This window comes from Crinia signifera, chromosome 12, assembly GCF_055691185.1.
Source record: "Crinia signifera chromosome 12, ASM5569118v1, whole genome shotgun sequence".
NCBI lineage: Eukaryota > Metazoa > Chordata > Amphibia > Anura > Myobatrachidae > Crinia > Crinia signifera.
In genome coordinates this window covers 19,533,045-19,550,850 of record NC_139228.1, presented here as the reverse complement: position 1 = coordinate 19,550,850, position 17,806 = coordinate 19,533,045, and the positions used below count along the sequence as shown (strand labels likewise).

Genomic DNA, 17,806 nt, shown 5'->3' with positions numbered 1-17,806 from the left:
GAAATCAATAGCAAGGTTTTGCAGGATTTGTTATTTTCTATAGTATTATTGCTGCAGTGTGATCGGTCTTGGCTGCTTATGTAAGGGACAGAGCTTGTGATTCCATTAATAAAATTGAATTGGCTCAGTGGAGCTCGTCTGGAACCATTGACTGCAGTGCAGTGTCTCTGCTGCATAACGTTTGATCCGAGTGTCATTTTTTAATTGGCAGATCATGGAACATTGTGACCAAGTGCTTGGACCAGGGTGACGTCTTTACTCTGTAGGAGTCACTCATCTGGAATTCTGTCAGATCCATTCACAGTATGAAATGTCCTAGCAGGATTGTGTTTATAGAAGAAAGGTCAAGTTTTCTAATTCACAACTGTTTTGTACTAGTCCAATCACCTAGAGCGGGCATGACCAAACTGTGGCCATCCAGCTGTTGGGAAACTACAAGTCCCATCATGCCTTGCCACAGTTTTGCTATTAGGGAATGCTAAAACTATAGCAAGGCATGCTGGGATGAGTAGTTTTACAACAGCTGGAGGGCCACAGTTTGGTCATGCCTGGCCTAGAGTGTCTGGGGTTCACCTCTCCACCAAGAAGGAAAGCACAAGTCACTGGAATGGGTTATTTAATATAAACTTTTATTATGTCCTGAATGTCGACATAGTCGACATGGACGCCATCAAAGTGTACCACGTCCCCTTGCATAGCACGCTGCACTTACCATGCTGTGCTCGGCACTCTATTCTATTCTCCCTGCACGCCCAAGTGGATGGTAGGGCATGAAATTCCGCCTGTCGTCATAAAGTGAAACCCTCATGTCGACCTTTTCACTGACTACCTAATGCTTGTGTCAACCTTCCAACCCTGTTGACCTATTTGATATGTCGTCCTAAGCCATGTTGACCTTAAGCGGTCAACCCAATATGTGTCAATTGTCAACCTAATAACCATATACCAATAGAACAAACCTGTTTATTAAATAGATGTAGCCAGCTGCCTCTAGCCTCCGCTTAGCCAGAGGTGAAACATGCATGGCGAGACGTGCGCAGCCTCCACCGTGCGCATCCAAGTTGCGACTGTGCACACTAGAACAAATGAGAACTAGTTGCCACATTGCAGTTCCAATGACCGTGGCTACATCGGCATATGTTTTTGTCCAGATTTGCAGCAATTTTCTACATAGCTGTATGTAATTACAAATCTTTCCCTACCAGACAACATACCCACCAATTTAGGAGGACTGGGATTTTGGAACAATTAGCGTGGTCATGCTACACAATAAGTGTGGCCACAACCTTGGGCCATTCTTTGCATTTTTAAAGGGATTCGGATCAGTAATACTCCTTTTACACCACAGCCTTGACCCGGGTTATTGCTGCTCCAGTCCGGGATGGGACTTGGTGTAAAAAAAAAAATAGTCCTGTTCCCTGGGTGTCCAACAGAACATCTGTGGATGGGATGCGGTCATTCGTCAGACTGCATTTAGGTCTACAGTCATTAGGTCGACCCCACTAGGTCGACTGGCAGGAAGGTCGACCTGACTTAAGGTCGACATGGGCCAAGGTCGACATGACTTAAGGTCGAATTTGCATAAAGGTCGACATGAGGAAGGTCGACTGGTCATAAGGTCGACATGGGTTTTTCACTGTTTTTTGAGCCGACATGTGCCGACAGGCGGTATTTCATGCCCTACCATCCACTAGGGCGTGGTGGGAGAATAAAATAGTGTGCCGAGCGCAGCGAGGCACCGTGCCCGAAGCATCGCGAGCGTCCGATTCTCATTGCCAACTGTGTCCATGTCAACTGTGTCGACATTCGGATCAAAAAACAGTGAAAAACCCATGTCGACCTTTTGACCAGTCGACCTTCCTCATGTCGACCTTTATGCAAATTCGACCTTAAGTCAGGTCGACCTTCCTGACAGTCGACCTAGTGGGGTCGACCTAATGACTGTAGACCTAAATGCAGTCTGACGAATGATCCCATTCCCTGTGGATGGAGCGGAAGAGAGCAGCCCATCACCGCTACAAACTGACAAAACTTGTACAATTGGAAATATTTGATTAAGTGCTCAAGGCCAATAGAGACACATAGCCAAACAGACTGATGGCTGTAACTGTAGCTAATGGAAGCTCTGCAAGGTACTGTGGGGCAGAATTATTAAGCTCAGTGAAGTGATAAAGTGTATGTTTTTATCACCGGCCAATCAGCTCTTAACTGAGAAGTTGCAGGCTTGGTTTGAAAAATGACAGGTATTAGCTGATTGGCCGGTGATAAAAACCAGAAACTTTATCACTTCACCAAGCTTAATAAATCTGCCCCTGTTTTACTGCAATTCAGAGAAACACAGCTTCCATATACTGTGCCCCAACATTGATGAAATAAGCAGGCACGCTTCCGCCATGGTACTCTGGAAAAGGCAGGGAAGACTTTGCCAAAACAGCCTACTCATAGGAACTCTAATACAGGGAGTTCAAAAAGTCCTACCGCAGTTACAGAGCGCCAAGTAATATGACAGCATAATTGATTTTAAGCACTTTACTTTCATATAATAATACAGAACATTAAGTGTTTATCTCTCTGGCCTCCCATATAGACCACACTCACTGTGGAGGGACTTTCGGAACTCCCTTGTAGAACAGCTTAGCTTTACAGAGATTTTTTCTGCAGACGGTGTTTGCAGTCCTAACACTATGGGAAATCATCACTGTAGAAGTCCATTCTAATCCCTTTCACTGCATACTTCATGCTTTGACCCCCTGCTTATCACAGTTTTGGTCTACCATACGCATAGGAAACAAGATGGCTGCACATGCCATTGCACAGTATCAGACCTGGCAGAGAAATGACAGCAATGGCGGAAATATCGTCTGGGATTGAATACCCACATTAGTCTGCAACCCAAATTTTAAACATGGCATGAGGCTAACATGATGAGACTTGTAGTTCCACACACAGAAAATAATAAAATATGGTCCCATCAACCAGAGGAGGTGACCTTATCTGGACCTTATGAGGAGAAGGCTTATAGAGATGAAGGGGCAGATGTATTAAGCTTTAACAAGAGATAAATCCAAGGGTGACAAGGAGAGAGAAATGTCCAACCAATCACCTGCTAACTGCCATGTTACAGGCTGTGTTTGAAAAAAGTCAGTAAGGAGCGGATTGGCTGGAGGGTTATCTCTCCTTATCACCCTTGCATTTATGTCTTGTTAAGGCTTAATACATCTGCCCCGAAGTGACCACCTTAAAGTTTGGGGTAAAGATAATAATCTACTGTTAAATTTGACCAAAACTAAGGAAATCATAATTGATTTTAGACTTCGTAGAAAATCGGAGCTAGAGCCCCTTATTTATTGATAATCTGGAGGTAGGGAGGCTGACGGAGTTTAAGTTATTGGGAGTTATTATCTCAAATGCTTTAACTTGGTCGTCATATATTATGGCAATGGCTAAGAAGGCTCAGCAATGTCTATTTTTTTTTTAGGAAGCGTAGAGCAGCGAAAGTGTGTTATTGAAAGCATCCTGTCATATTGTATTGTGGTATGGTTTGAGAATCGCACTAAAAAAGATCTTAAGAGATTAGAGCGGGTGATACACACTGCGGCGGCCGTTATTGGCTGTGACCTATTCTCTATTGAGGATATTTTTATTAGAAATTGTCGGCGCAATAGGATAGTATTGTGCAGGATTGCCATCATCCTTATAATTACATCTTCTCTTTTTACCATAAAAAAAACAAACAGCTAAGGTGTATCAGGTTGAGGACATCACGCATGAAGAATAGTTTCTTCCCGGCGGCAATTGTCGATTTTAATGAAAATTGTTAAATTGCATATCTCTGTGACTCAGAATGTAATTTTGTTGTTTTACAATTTTTTTGTCTTTCTACAATGACAATAAATGCCAATATTCTCTTATCCTAACACTAATACCCCTTTTAAACTGCCGCAAAACTCGTCGGCGGTGTAAATGGGTACACCGAACTGGTTCCCGTTTACATCAATGAGGGAAGCCAAACCTGCGGACCGCAGCGTCCGCTGGTTGGTTGGGGGGCACACACAGCCTCCGCTACTTTCTACTGTACTCTACAGACAGCAGCGGCGGCAGGGAGGAGGTGAATGGATGCCTGTGTGCGCCATCCATTCACCCAATGGACAGGGGCTTGGGGGGAGATGGGGTGCAGCAGCTTACCTATGTGTTGGGCTTGCCCCCAGCGCTGCGATCAGCGGTCCCGGCGCTTGGAGATGTAGGCACCGCAGTGTAAACGGTGCAATTCCCGGATCCGACCTGGCTTGGATCCGTGTTCCAAATGCCAGGTCGGATCCAGAATGTTTGGTGTAAACGGGGTATAAGGGTCAAGTCCAGGGCATGAGAGCCCCCAGGTCGGCACAAACCAACTGCCCCGTAATTGTGGTTGCTGGGTCCATATTTTTGTCCAAGATTATGCTAAACACCTCATATTTCCTCTGCTATAGTGTAGCTATCTGATTGGCAGGGTTTAGTGTTTAGAGATTGCACCTGTACTGCGATATGCAGCAATAAGGAATTACCTTCCTAACTGTCATCAATGATAAATACACTCCTAACTGCAGTCTTATGAGTCACTTATAAAAGGATACACATTGTATATTTTTTCCTGGTTTTATATACAGTATTGCCTAAGTGCTTTCTAAAGTTGACATTGGCGGTTCCGGTAAATATTCATCAGACCGCTGCACTGGGCAGTCAAGGGAGCCAATAGGAGCTTAGCGCATGAAATCTATCTTTTCTTTTCTGGGCACTGGCTGAAAAAGGTCACAGTGAGCAGGAAACAGCACTTAGCTGGGCCTCTGTGCTGATCCGCATCTGTGGCTACCGTCTCACACTGATTCTCTGATAGCTGTTAATGTAATTTATTGTGATGGGAATAGCCATCAACAGTCTGGGCATTCCTTCAAGTCATTGTTCAGCACTTGGTGGTGGTTTCTTTTATTTTTTTTATTTAAAGTTTGTGCAGTTCTGACCAGATCAGGATTTATAGAGGCGTTATGAGCTCTCTCTACGAATAATTGGACAAAAATGTACTGATCAGTGGCGTAACTATAGCACCGCAGCACCCGCGGTCGCGGGGGGGGGGGGGGTGCTATGCATGTGGGGGCGCCGGGGGGCTGCGGTGCTATAGTAATGCCCCCGCCCCCCCATCCCCCGCAGGCTTACCTGTCTGCGCGTCCCGGCTTCAATCAATTCTATGGAGACGGACCACGATAAAATGGCCGCCCCATAAAGCAGACAGTTCTCTGAAACTGTCTGCGGTATGGGGGCAGCCATTTTATCGTGGTCTGTCTGCATAGAATTATTCATTGAAGCCAGGAGGGGAGCTAGGACGCGCAGACAGGTAAGCATGCGGCGATGGGGGGGGGGGGCACCGGCGGCCAGGGTGGGGAGGCCGGCGAGGAGGGGGAGGCGCCCCCCCATTAACGGCGGGGGGCGCCCCAAACCAGTCTACGCCACTGGTACTGATTACCAATTTTCTATACTTGGCTCACCATGGCTATCCAGAGAAGGAGGGGGAGGCGCCCCCCCATTAACGGCGGGGGGACGCCCCAAACCAGGCTACGCCACTGGTACTGATTACCAATTTTCTATACTTGGCTTACCATGGCTATCCAGAGACGACTAGATGAGGATGGCTACATCTGTATAAGAGTGTTGGTATGTATGTATGTATGTCAGTGTTGGTTGGTATGTATGTATGTATGTATGTATGTATGTATGTCAGTGTTGGTAGGGATTGCGAAATAATCACCTCGCTGGAATAATCAAAGCCCCCCAAAACACTGCCCCAATGACTACACTCGCAGGTACCATAGTGCGTAGTCTGCTTTTTGGTGTACATATGTTTTAGCAGGGCTTAAAGTGGTCCTGTAGAGGAGGGAGACTCCTTTCCCTCTGCCACTCCTTCCCTCATTAGGCGAGTGGTATGGATTTTGGTACCCCCTGCAAACTTTTAAGGCTCTACTGTTAGAACTACTGCACAGTAACTAGTTCCGCCTCCCCGGCCACCCCCCCACCCCCTTAAACCCCTGTGTCTTGGTAATTTATGAATCATGACTCATTGAAGCATGAATCATAGCAATATATAAAGAGCAGTCAATGCGCTTTGATGCTGTGTCTTATGACGGCCTGTGTGATATTTTACGTTTAGTCAATGAACCGTATCACATTTCCCTGTCGATTGCTTCTCTTAATTATTGGATCATTCAAGATAATGTTCTAGAATACAGAACAGTAATTATAGGAGCCATGCAAGCTGAACCATTTTGACTTTCTGTACAATTCTAGGAGAGTCAAAAATGCTTGCAGGTAAATGTCTATAATAAGTGTAAGACAGTTGATGATAAAGTGATTTTAGCTGGCGGCATTCCATTTCCTGGGGCCCCAAAATATGCAGATTCGGAATTATTTGTTCTGAATGTTCCCACAAAATGATCTAGAACCCAGCATGGGCCCTGGTCCACCTCTTATGTAACATCTGGCTGTTAAGAACACATTTTATGCTATTCATGCAGAGTTCCCACTGTCCCAAATAGTTTGACGTTCTATCATCCTGAACTGCAGTCTGGGGTGTAATGTAACCAGTGCTCTTCAATATTCTCAAGTACAGTGTGGGCCATCTTGGCACTCAAATACATTTTAGCTCAGGGCAATGTGCCAAGGAAGACGTTCTAGTTGGAGGAAGCATCCTATGAATATTAATCCGTAGAAGACAAGAGGATATTGGCTGTACTTGAGACCCTGCGCTGCTCTGTAGATGCACAGTAAGCAGATTTTAGGGAGATTTCATCTATATTAATACCGTCAGGACCTTAAAATCCTGCTTAAATATTTAACCTTGGAGAACTTGGGAAATAGCCTAACAGGTAAATACAAGAATAACACAAGGAAATTGCCATCCAGCAACATTGTGTATGGGTCATTGGGTTGACCCAATTTTAGGTCAACATGTAGTGTGTCGACCACTGAAGGTCAACAGGCCTTCGGTCGACACCTGAAATAGGTCAGCATGAAATACCGAATGTCAGCTAAAAACCTCATGTAGACCCTTTTGACTGTGGACCTTCCCATTGTCGACCTAAGGCTTGTCATGCTGCGCAGCCACACACCAGCCCGCCCTATTCACTGCGTCCGGCGGTTCCTGCACGCCCACTCCGCCAGTCCTCTCATGCCCGCTACCCCAGTTCTTCAGACTGCCAATTCCGGGAACCCTTGGATAGACAGTTCTTCAATCCAGAATCCCGGGATTGGAAAAACAGCTTCTTGGCTTCAGCGGCTGCCCGGCTCCTGCTGCCTGACCCTGCCTCCTTCCCCCTGCTGTGTGCGGCGTCACACCGCACACAGCCGGGTTGATGGGGGCAGGGCCGGGCAGCAGCTGATGGACTGTTCAGCGACGCTGCCTGGACCTGGGGTTACAGTGGTGGTGATTTTTTTAGGGAGCGCTCCCCACGCGCTCCTTAAAAAACACCACCACCACTGAAGGGGTTAATGCCCATAGCCCACATTTTACAAGAGCCTTCTGAAGTATTGGGGCAGATGTATTAAGCCTTAACGAGAGATAAATACAAGGGTGATAAAGAGAGATAAACGTCCAGCCAATCACTTGCTAACTGACTTTTTTCAAACACAGGCTGTAACATGGCAGTCAGCAGGTGATTGGCTGGACATTTATCTCTCTTTATCACCCTGGCATTTATCTCTTGTTAAGGCTTAATACATCTGCCCCATTGTCTCTTAAAATGACATCCTGGGGCTAATGCAGCGTGCTTTTGCACTGCACCTATTGCAGGGCCAGGTGTACACAAGTAAAGGCGACGCACAGTCACATGTTCTATTACAGCTGATGTGCATTGGAGCATTCGCACATGGGCAAAGTTCAGAGCGTGATTCATAATCCTCGGGCTACTCAGGGATACGCATACACCTCATGATGCCGTTTCCATAATGAATGTCTTGCAGCAGGTATTGTGCTCATGCAAGTGATCACTGATGACGGATGTACGCATTTACTGTATCTCCATGCATGCATTGCAGGAGCAGATACAACCAACTTATTTTCAGTTCTCCATAAGACTTATGTGACGCAGTAGAATGTTTCCTTTTCATTGGCTTCTCATGTAATACAGTGAAAATGTTTGTGATCTAACTACGTTAATGCAACTTGTCTGAAGAACATAGCTACAGTATGTCGGGTGGGTATTTGCTAGGCTTACAGATACACTCTGTGTGCCGGCTTGGTAAACCCCTTCTCATGTGATTGTACTACTGTTCCATTGTGGAGCAGCATGGAAATCCATCCCTCAGAGGTTCTGCAGCACAGTGAGAATGCCCTGCAGCCATCTTGGCTGGACGCAGTTGTCACAAGCCTTACATTGTCAGAGGAACGCGTGTCATACCACGTCCCTTTGTGGATGCGTGGATTACGTTGTAGCCATGAGCCGTGACAACAATGCATGATTCTGTGCTCTGCTTGTACAATAGATCTCACTGGAAGATGCTGAGAACAGAGATCGGGAGAATGGATGGCCCCTTTCAGATCTCTCTGAATTACAACTTGTCTGCTTTGAAGACAGACGGCTTCCTTGTTCTGGATGCTCTCCACCTGAGACACTGCTTTGATGGTAAGTTCATTAACCGGCCTTAGCAAAATGTTACTTTCTTGCTAGGGCAATTTATTTTAATATGTAATTAACCAGGAACAGATCACCGTCTTGTAATTAATCATGGTCATGATTCCCAACTTATGGTGAGTCGAGTTATATCAATGTTTAGCCAATCTATGGCCAATCGGATCATCAAATAAAAAAAAGTCCAGAAGCACAGATTGTTTAAGACGAGTAAGTAGGGATGGTCCTACACCATCAATGGCACGGAGGCACCAATGGTGCTAAACACCGATGGATCTATTGATGTTCAGGAAACTGAGATCTCGATCATTCTAATTCTGGGTTGCCATGTAATGTCCAATGTCCTCTGCTATATGTATATCATTCACACGGGACATTGGGGCAGATGTATTAAGTCTGGTGAAGTGATAAATTGGAAGATGAGAACACACCAGCCAATCAGCTGTGTTTGAAAATGAAAGTTGGGAGTTGATTGGCCGATGTGTTCTCACCTTCCACTTCATCACCACGTTATCACTTCCCCAGGCTTGGAACTACTGCCCCATTGTACAGAAGTCATTTTCTATTGTTCTAGTGAGGTTCCTTCTTCACTATGATAAACAGAACAAGAGGCGTATTGACTTACAGGGGTACATTTAAAAAGATGTTCTCTTGAAGGTGGGAATACTTATTTATTTAGCACCTTCTAGACGATAACAGATAGAATTTGATTGGTTGCTATGGGGATTATCCCATCTGCAACAGAACTCCCATCTTAGTAAATGTCCCCCCTAGGACTGCCATGTATATGTCCTTTTACGGAAGTCATTGCTTTCATCTCCTTCCTATAACATTATGTCCAGTGTGCATAAGACCAGCTCTCAGCCTCCTAATAAGCTTGCCGGATAATGTCCTTTAGCATTAATTTGGCAAAGCAATTTTATTAAAGTAGCTGACCCCATATCCATTTCTATCTTCTTACTTCAGGCCATAAAGAGGGAGATTTATCTACCTGCCCCTTAGATTCATCATTTATCTGTGAGAACCGGGACTGTATTGGCTATGAGAAGGTGTGTGACTTTCAGCGGGACTGCCCAGGAGGGGATGATGAAGGTGCAATGTGTGGTAAGTTCATATTGAGGTGGTTACTTCAGTGATGGAACCAGACTCGCCAGCTTGGATCTAAGTGCTCTCTTACTGTAGCTCACCTACTCTTCTCATTACCTCAATGGCCACTTTAATACATAGAGAGACTTCTAGTGGCCATAGTGCAGTACAGCTCCCAGTATGGCACTATACTATGGAGACTGTAAATCCAAATTAATTAGGTACCCTTCCTCAGTCCAGAGCCAATTGACATTTGGTGCCCATTCTGGTCTAGCTAAAGTAAAGTCCCCTTCCCATATCTTGTGTTTAGAATATCCCTCTCTGTCCTATACGTCTCTACTTAATCCATCAGTAGATGTAATACAAAACTCCAGATACTGTATCCCTTCACTCTCATGATAAATTTAAGTCACTAAAAAAGATTTATTTAGATAAAAGCAAATGATATTTAAGTATGTGGTTGGAAAGTGGAAGTAAAGGCCCCCTCATACATGTGACTTCTTCAAGGGGAGAAGTTGCATCCAATTCCCTCGTTAGCCGCCCGGGAGCTTTCCAGAAGACTCACATGCAATTTGGCACTTGATATGACATTTTTTACATGTGATTTACATCTCCCAGAAAAAAAAAAAATTAAAAAAACATTCCAAAGAATGGACGGCCGCTGATTGGCTGAAAGAGCTCTCACAGATCAGTGGCTGCCCATTCTTTTTTTTTTAATCTCCCGGCCGCCATGCGCTGATCCGAGGTTGGATCTGCAGATGGGTGTATGCTAGTGCTGGCACACACATATGGATGGAATCGGATGAGATACATTGCAGGTGATAAAAAGCACCCGCGATGTGCCGCTGATGGGTCAGCTTACAATTTATCTTTATCTATGTTCTGCAGATCCGACCTCTGAATCTGGTCTTTGTGTTCACTAGCCTGAGGAAAATACACCATGTATTGAAACGTTGCTGTCTTTGCTGTGACTGATTAAAGCACATTTTTTTCAAGGCTGGAGTGCTGCTTCAAAACCAGGATTATATATATATATATATATATATATATATATATATATATATATATATATATATATATATATATATAGCAGTAGATGCACCAGCAGAGAGATAATATATATATATATATATATATATATATATATATATATACACGACAGTATATGCACCAGCAGAGAGATATTATTTATACAGCAGTATATGCACCAGCAGAGAGAGATTATTTATACGGCAGTATATGCACCAGCAGAGAGATATTATATATATATATATACACACAACAGTATATGCACCAGCAGAGAGATATTATTTATACGGCAGTAGATGCAGCAGCAGAGAGATATTATTTATACGGCAGTATATGCACCAGCAGAGAGATATTATATATATACACACAACAGTATATGCACCAGCAGAGAGATATTATTTATACGGCAGTAGATGCAGCAGCAGATAGATATTATATATACGGCAGTATATGCATCAGCAGAGAGATATAATTTTTATGACAGTAGATGCACCAGCAGAGAGATATTATATATACGGCAGTATATGCACCAGCCAAGAGGTATTATTTATACGGCAGTATATGCACCAGCCGAGAGGTATTATATATACGGCAGTATATGCACCAGCAGAGAGATATTATTTATATACGGCAGTATATGCACCAGCAGAGAGATATTATTTTTATACGGCAGTATATGCACCAGCAGAGAGAGATTATTTTTATACGGCAGTATATGCACCAGCAGAGAGAGATTATTTATACGGCAGTAGATGCACCAGTACACTGGTATTAATATCAGGGTTGCCTACCCTCCCGGAATGGCCGGGAGGGTCCCGGAAATCGGGTCCCCCTCCCGGTCCCCCGGAAAGGGGTGCAATCCTCCCGGCATATCCCCCCCATTTCCTGCGATGTGTCCCTCGGCTGGGGGGTCCGCAGGTAAAATGCCGCGATCGCGGCATTTTAGCCCCGCCCCCCCCCCCCCCCGCAGTGCAATGACTGAAATACCGGCATTGCACGGCGGGGGGCGGGGCTAAAATGCTGTGAAGCTGTAGACATGCCCCCAACAGGGCATCATCTGTGTGGCCACGCCCGCGGACCGCCTCTTTTTCCAGTCCTGGAAATGGCCCCGCCCCCTGCCTGACAGAGCTGGCTGCCCTCTCCTGGAGAGGGCAGCTCAAAAGTCGGCAACTATGATTAATATTTATATGTCAGACTCAGTACAGTAGATGGACCAGCAGAGAATATGTTTACTAGTTATAGAAGGCTGTAAATACAACAGCAGGGAGGTATTATACAGCAGATGCACAAGCAGACTGGAATACAAGTGGTTAATAAGTTTTTTTTTTTATAAACTTTTTTTATTGAAGCAAATGTATCAAGACAAATTAAACAGTTTGTTGACAAAATTATAGCATACACGTATTTGAGTGCATATAGACGTATTAACAGTACAGTTGTATGGTTAATAGCTGACAGTTTTGAAAGTCACTGAGCAGAAATAATTGTATAACAAATGAAAAAGGATACATTGCTCCTATCGTCCTAATTTTCTAATTTTTCCTTTCCAATAAACAGGAAGGCGGGAACTGTGTTCACAGCCCGCGTCCAGATAGTAAACTATGGTTTGTCAGATTCAAACTAAATATATAGCAAATGTCTCAGGGATGGGTACAGATATATTGTTAATGGATTGTAATGGTTTTGATATACACCCATTTTACCACTACAGTATATCCAGATATAAACTTCTCATACTATACTATAGTGATTTTTAATTATCAAAGGATAGAGACTATTTTGTAAATATAGTCTAGCAGAAATATAAACCTGGGGTATAGTTTATGAAACTAACAAACAAGTGTATTAAATTCCCATATAGCAAATAATCAGTGTATTGTGTCCGGTGAAATCTTATAAATCAAGAAGAATGGTCAAAATTGCGTAAATGTGTCTGGTGGGAGAGGGACAGCAAGACTAATTTAAGTAATCCTATTCACGTAACAGCCCCTGCGAGGCTTGGGAATGAATATGAGGCATACACAGTAGGGGCTGGAATTAATTGCCACAGGTGTGTTAACAACATTTTATTGGTTGATGCAGTTATAGGATAGCCATGAGCCATAAAGCTAGGGCCACATGTATTAGGCAATGACTTCCCTGGTGACCCGAATGGGGTAATTACCAAAAGTGCTTCCAAATCATCATTCTTAGTATGTTTTATGGGAGAACCAGAAGTCACAATGCTTGGAGCCATGTAGGGAGAATTAGCATAACAACAGTGCACACTGCACAGTCATATACTATTACTGCTTGAAGTGGCCAGGTACTGGCTGGGCTGGCAGCCACTGGCAGTGCAGAGCACACAACACCAGAGAGCAGAGCAGACAGTGGCACAGTAACAGAATAAACAAAAGAAAAACAATATAGAAGGTACTAACAGAAAATATACCCTCACTTATGGATCCTGTAACTCACCCTAATCTAAACTAAATAATATACAGTATGAGATAAAGAAATTCATTTGAGGACATATTTCCAGGGATGCGTTAAAAAATGATCATGGAAAACTTTTTTTTGTTTTTTTTTTCTGTCGTATTGTTTTTAACAGATTATAGAATCCCAACAAATACTACCAAAAAAACACCATCTGTCATATAGGGCCAGATGTACTAAGCCTTGAAAAGTGGGAAAATGGAGAGTGATAAACCACCAGCCAATCAGATCCTCACTGCCATGTCACAGGCTGTGTTTGAAAATTGACATGTAGGAGCTGATTGGTTGGTGGTTTATCACTCTCCATTTTATCACTTTTCAAGGCTTAGTACATCTCGCCTGCAGAGAGAAACATAATAAATCTAACTATGGTGTTAGAAATATTATTTTGTGTCGCTTAATCCGCACATATCAACAACGTGTAATTGTGTCTGCTCACGAATGCCGCGGTCATTGAGGAATTAATATCTGTATTATGTGTTTTTCAGAAAACATTCTTCCGGTTGGTGCCCACTGCACCTTCGAAAAAGGCAAATGTGGTTGGACTATGATCAATACGACAGGTGGCCGGTGGACCCATGCCAGCTCTGCACAGATAGATCATGGAGAGAGTGGGCACTTGCCAGTCACTGAAGGTAACGGGAACCATATGAGTTTTAGGTTCTATGAAATGGGATACGGTCATTAGGCCTACAGCAACTAGGTTGACAAGAATTGGGTCGACATGGGTCAAGGTGGACGTGTCTAGGTCGACAGGTCATTCGGTCGACACAAGCGTTAGGTCAACTTGGGCCAGGTCGACAGTCAAAAGGTCGACATGGGGTTTTTCACTGTTTTTTGTGCCGACAGGCGGTATTTCATGTCCTACCACAGTGATGGCTAACTTTGGCACTCCACCTGTTGTTGAACTACACATCCCAGCATGCCCTGCATCAGTTTTAGCATGGCCAAATAGTAAAACTGTAGCAGGGCATGCTGGGATGTGTAGTTCAACAACAGATGGAGTGTCAAGGTTAGCCATCACTGCCCTACCATCCACTAGGGCGTGTTGGGAGAATAAAATAGTATGCCGAAGCATTGCGAGCAATGCGGTGCACTTGAAACTGTGTCTATGTCGACTGTGTTGACATTCGGGTCAAAAAACTATGAAAAACCCAATGTCGACCTTTTGACTGTTGACCTTGCCCATGTCGACCTAGACACGTCAACATTGACCCATGTCGACCTTGATGCCTGTCGACCTAGTTGTTGTAGACCTAACGAGCCACACCCTATGAAATACACCAGATCTCCTTAGACAGGATCTAGGTTGGTCAGAACATGGGAAACAAATTAATTACATTTTGTAACAAGTAAAATCTGTATTGTCTGAAAGTTAATTAAACCATGCCACTAATTAATTACCATCCGTGAAGGATAAATTGAAATTGGGTAAATATTAAGTCAATTTTCTTCAATAATCATTATAAAGTCCTCAAATCCATAACAAATGATCTGATCGTTTCAATCTCGCTTTACCGGTTATTGAGATAGAACGGTTCAGTAGGTGACAAATGACCGTATTAGTTTCACGGATTACCAAAACCATTAATTATATGAGAAAAGTCCGGTAGTACAATCTGTCTGTATAACAATGACATCGATGACATGATTTTGATAAATAAAGTAGAAAAGGGTCTTGCATGCTCTGAATAAATCAGGCCTTAATGAGTCAAATGCATCTGAAGAAAAAACATTTAATGAAGCACATAACTCCAAAAAGCCCATTCATTATAATCAAAGTTCACACTTACTAATCAACCGCAATGAATTCATGTCTTAGTATAATCAGTGAAAATACTTTGGGGGAATTTTAATATATTAAAGCATCACGTCTCAATGATCAGTACAGCTGCTGTATGTGACTGCTGAGTCCGACCACTGACCAGGGTAATATTGATCATTGGTCATATTGTTTCCACAGTTATCGAAGAACCAGGTCTTACATAATTGGCTACTGAAAATGAACGACTTCCATTTCACTCAATTCATAGCAATTATGCCCTAATTTATGGATTGCTGCAGTAAACTCTGAGATAATACAGATGGGTATGGGTCATAGGGCCGAATCAATAAAGGTCGACATACATTGGGTCGGCCACTTAGGATGACACCTGAAATAAGTAGACATGGCTTAGGTTTACAGGGTTGGAAGGTCGAAACACACATCGGGGTCGACAATGAAAAGGCTGACATAAGGTTTTCAAGTTTTTGTGTCTCAAATGTCGACATAGTTGACATGGACACAGTCTAAGTGTACCACACCCCCACGCATGGCTCACTGAGCTCGGCACATATTTTATTCTCCCACCAAGCCTTAGTGGATGGTAGGGTATTAAATACCGCCTGTCGGCACATGCCGGCTCAAAAAACGTGACTTTCCCATCGTCGACCTAATGCTTGGGTTGACCTTCCAACCCTGTCGACCTTAGCCATGTTGACCTATTTCAAGTGTCGAAGTAAGCCCTGTCGACCCAATGTATGTTGACCTTAATTAAGTCGACCTAGGGACCGTATCCCATACAGATCGCGTACATTTGTTTGTTTGTTTTTGAGTATTCTTCACACTTAGACTCCTCTCCCACTTCTACTAAAGCCAAGGTCACTGGACTCGGATTAACCAGTGGAAAATTGTTAATCCAAGTCCAGTGACCTGGAAATCCAACACGGTAAGCATGTGGGATTGGTCGCTGGAATGACCCGCATTAACAAACAGTATAAATGGGTAAGCCGAGTCATTCCACCTGGCTCCCGTTTACAGCATGGAGATCCTTGGCGAGGGCAATACTTCATGTAGCAATGATATACATCTGGGGGTGGGGTCAGTAATTACAGAGGGCGGAGCATAGCCTTACTGCTGCGGAGACTCCCGGCACCTAGTGCACCCATGTGGGTATAAACAAATTCAAACCAGAAATAACCCAGGTCAGAGCAGGTATGGGTAAGTGCCAGTTTGTACATGCTCTATTGTCAATCCGGTTTCCCAGTTTCAAACAAACAGATCATGTGTGCACTTCACATCAGATTTTCCCAAGTGTGTAAAACTTTGTTTTACAGGAAATGCCTTCAAACTACCAAAAAGTCAGGGCAATTCTCTTAAGTGCTCAATAAATTGTATACATTTATTCCTAGTTTTCACAATGGGGCGATTCAGAATAGCACACAAATTGGCCACAACTGTGATTTTTCTTGCTGCTCCTGCTTACCAGGCTGAGCGAGGTGTACCCATGCATCAAAGTGTCACAGAAGTCAGCCAAACCTTCAATAAAGTGGTTGTATCTGGGCGGTAATAGGGCATTAGCATTTAGCCCATGGCGGTTCCAGAGGTGGGACTGCAGGACCGTTCAAAATTCAACCAGTGGAGCCACACCCACTGCCAGTGAGTCAGGCTGAAATGGCAGTTGGTGGAAGTAGGTGTGACTTCCCTATTTGAATTGTGCCGCAGCACCTCCGTTGTAGCCTCTCTTTCATTTAGCATAAACTTGTCGTGTATGGGAGTATAGGCAAAATTGTGACCAATTCAAAGGTGAGCGCATGCAGAGATCTGATGGAGATTCAGATGGAATCTTTAAAGCGATTGTGTGCTCCTAGTAATGACTGCTGCTCTCGCACACGGGTGTGCAATATAGGGGCAGTGCAGCCACACAGAATGGTTGACAGGCAGAAATCTGCAGCTATTTAAAAGCTCACAATACAACCAAAGAGGTGTCAGCTTTGTGTGCGAACCTGGATCCAGACCCAAAGAAGTTATAGAATCTTATAGGTTGCTTGTATAGAAACAGCTGGGCCGGGAGGAGTCTCAGCACCCGTAAGCAGCTATTTTCGCTGCTTACCGTGCCAACAAGAATTAGGCCCACAGTACATTTTATTTATGGCGATTGTAATTGGGGCCTGTACAGATTTTACAGTTTATAAATCCGCTAGGAACGTAAGGAGCGAGTGGTGTCTTTGGTCCATTGCTCGTTCCTTTGATTAGTTCCACAGTATGGATGCCTCCACGATATGTAGCTGTTCTGAGGCAGTAATTCCGCATTGCTAGATCATCCTAATGAATTTTTAATATTGCTCTTTTCTTCAAGGACATTTTCTGTACCTACTAATAAGAAGTGACCGGAATGGCAGCACTGCAAGTGTGTACAGTGCCAGTATACCCCCCACGTTGCCCAACAGAGGCTGCCAGGTACGTCTGTTCCTTGTAATGCTTCCAGTTCCAAAAGCTTGAGATAATACATACCCTCCAACAACTGAAGGGAAATAAAATGGTACAAATTTGGAAAGGGGGCATGGCCAAGGGTAAAGGGGGCGTCGTCATTTCCCCTTTCCTATACTTTTTTTTTTTTAATAATAGTTTTTATTGAAGTTTTAAAATACACATACAAAAAGATCAGGGTAAGGACTAAAATTAAATGGGGTTAGGATAAAGATAAAGGGGGGTGGGTCCTTTCCTATACTTTCAATGGAGAGTCGAAGACCCAGAGAACTGGTACAAAGCACTTTTTGCCCCGTACAGGCCAAACAAACGG

At 43.8% G+C, this 17,806-nt stretch overlaps 1 protein-coding gene and 1 long non-coding RNA gene across 6 annotated transcripts in view; one reads left to right on the top strand and one right to left on the bottom strand.

The window, feature by feature from the left end:
* Positions 1-17,806, bottom strand: part of LOC146050176 (uncharacterized) — a 135,371-nt gene that overhangs the window by 35,471 nt on the left and 82,094 nt on the right. The window lies entirely within an intron of this gene.
* LTK (leukocyte receptor tyrosine kinase) overlaps positions 1-17,806 on the top strand; it is a 156,861-nt gene that overhangs the window by 78,825 nt on the left and 60,230 nt on the right. Inside the window, exons 5-8 of the mRNA XM_083167062.1 lie at positions 8,509-8,648; positions 9,621-9,758; positions 13,733-13,879; positions 17,363-17,463. Coding sequence (XP_083023188.1) covers positions 8,509-8,648; positions 9,621-9,758; positions 13,733-13,879; positions 17,363-17,463 — 526 coding nt within the window. The remainder of the gene's footprint in view (positions 1-8,508; positions 8,649-9,620; positions 9,759-13,732; positions 13,880-17,362; positions 17,464-17,806) is intronic.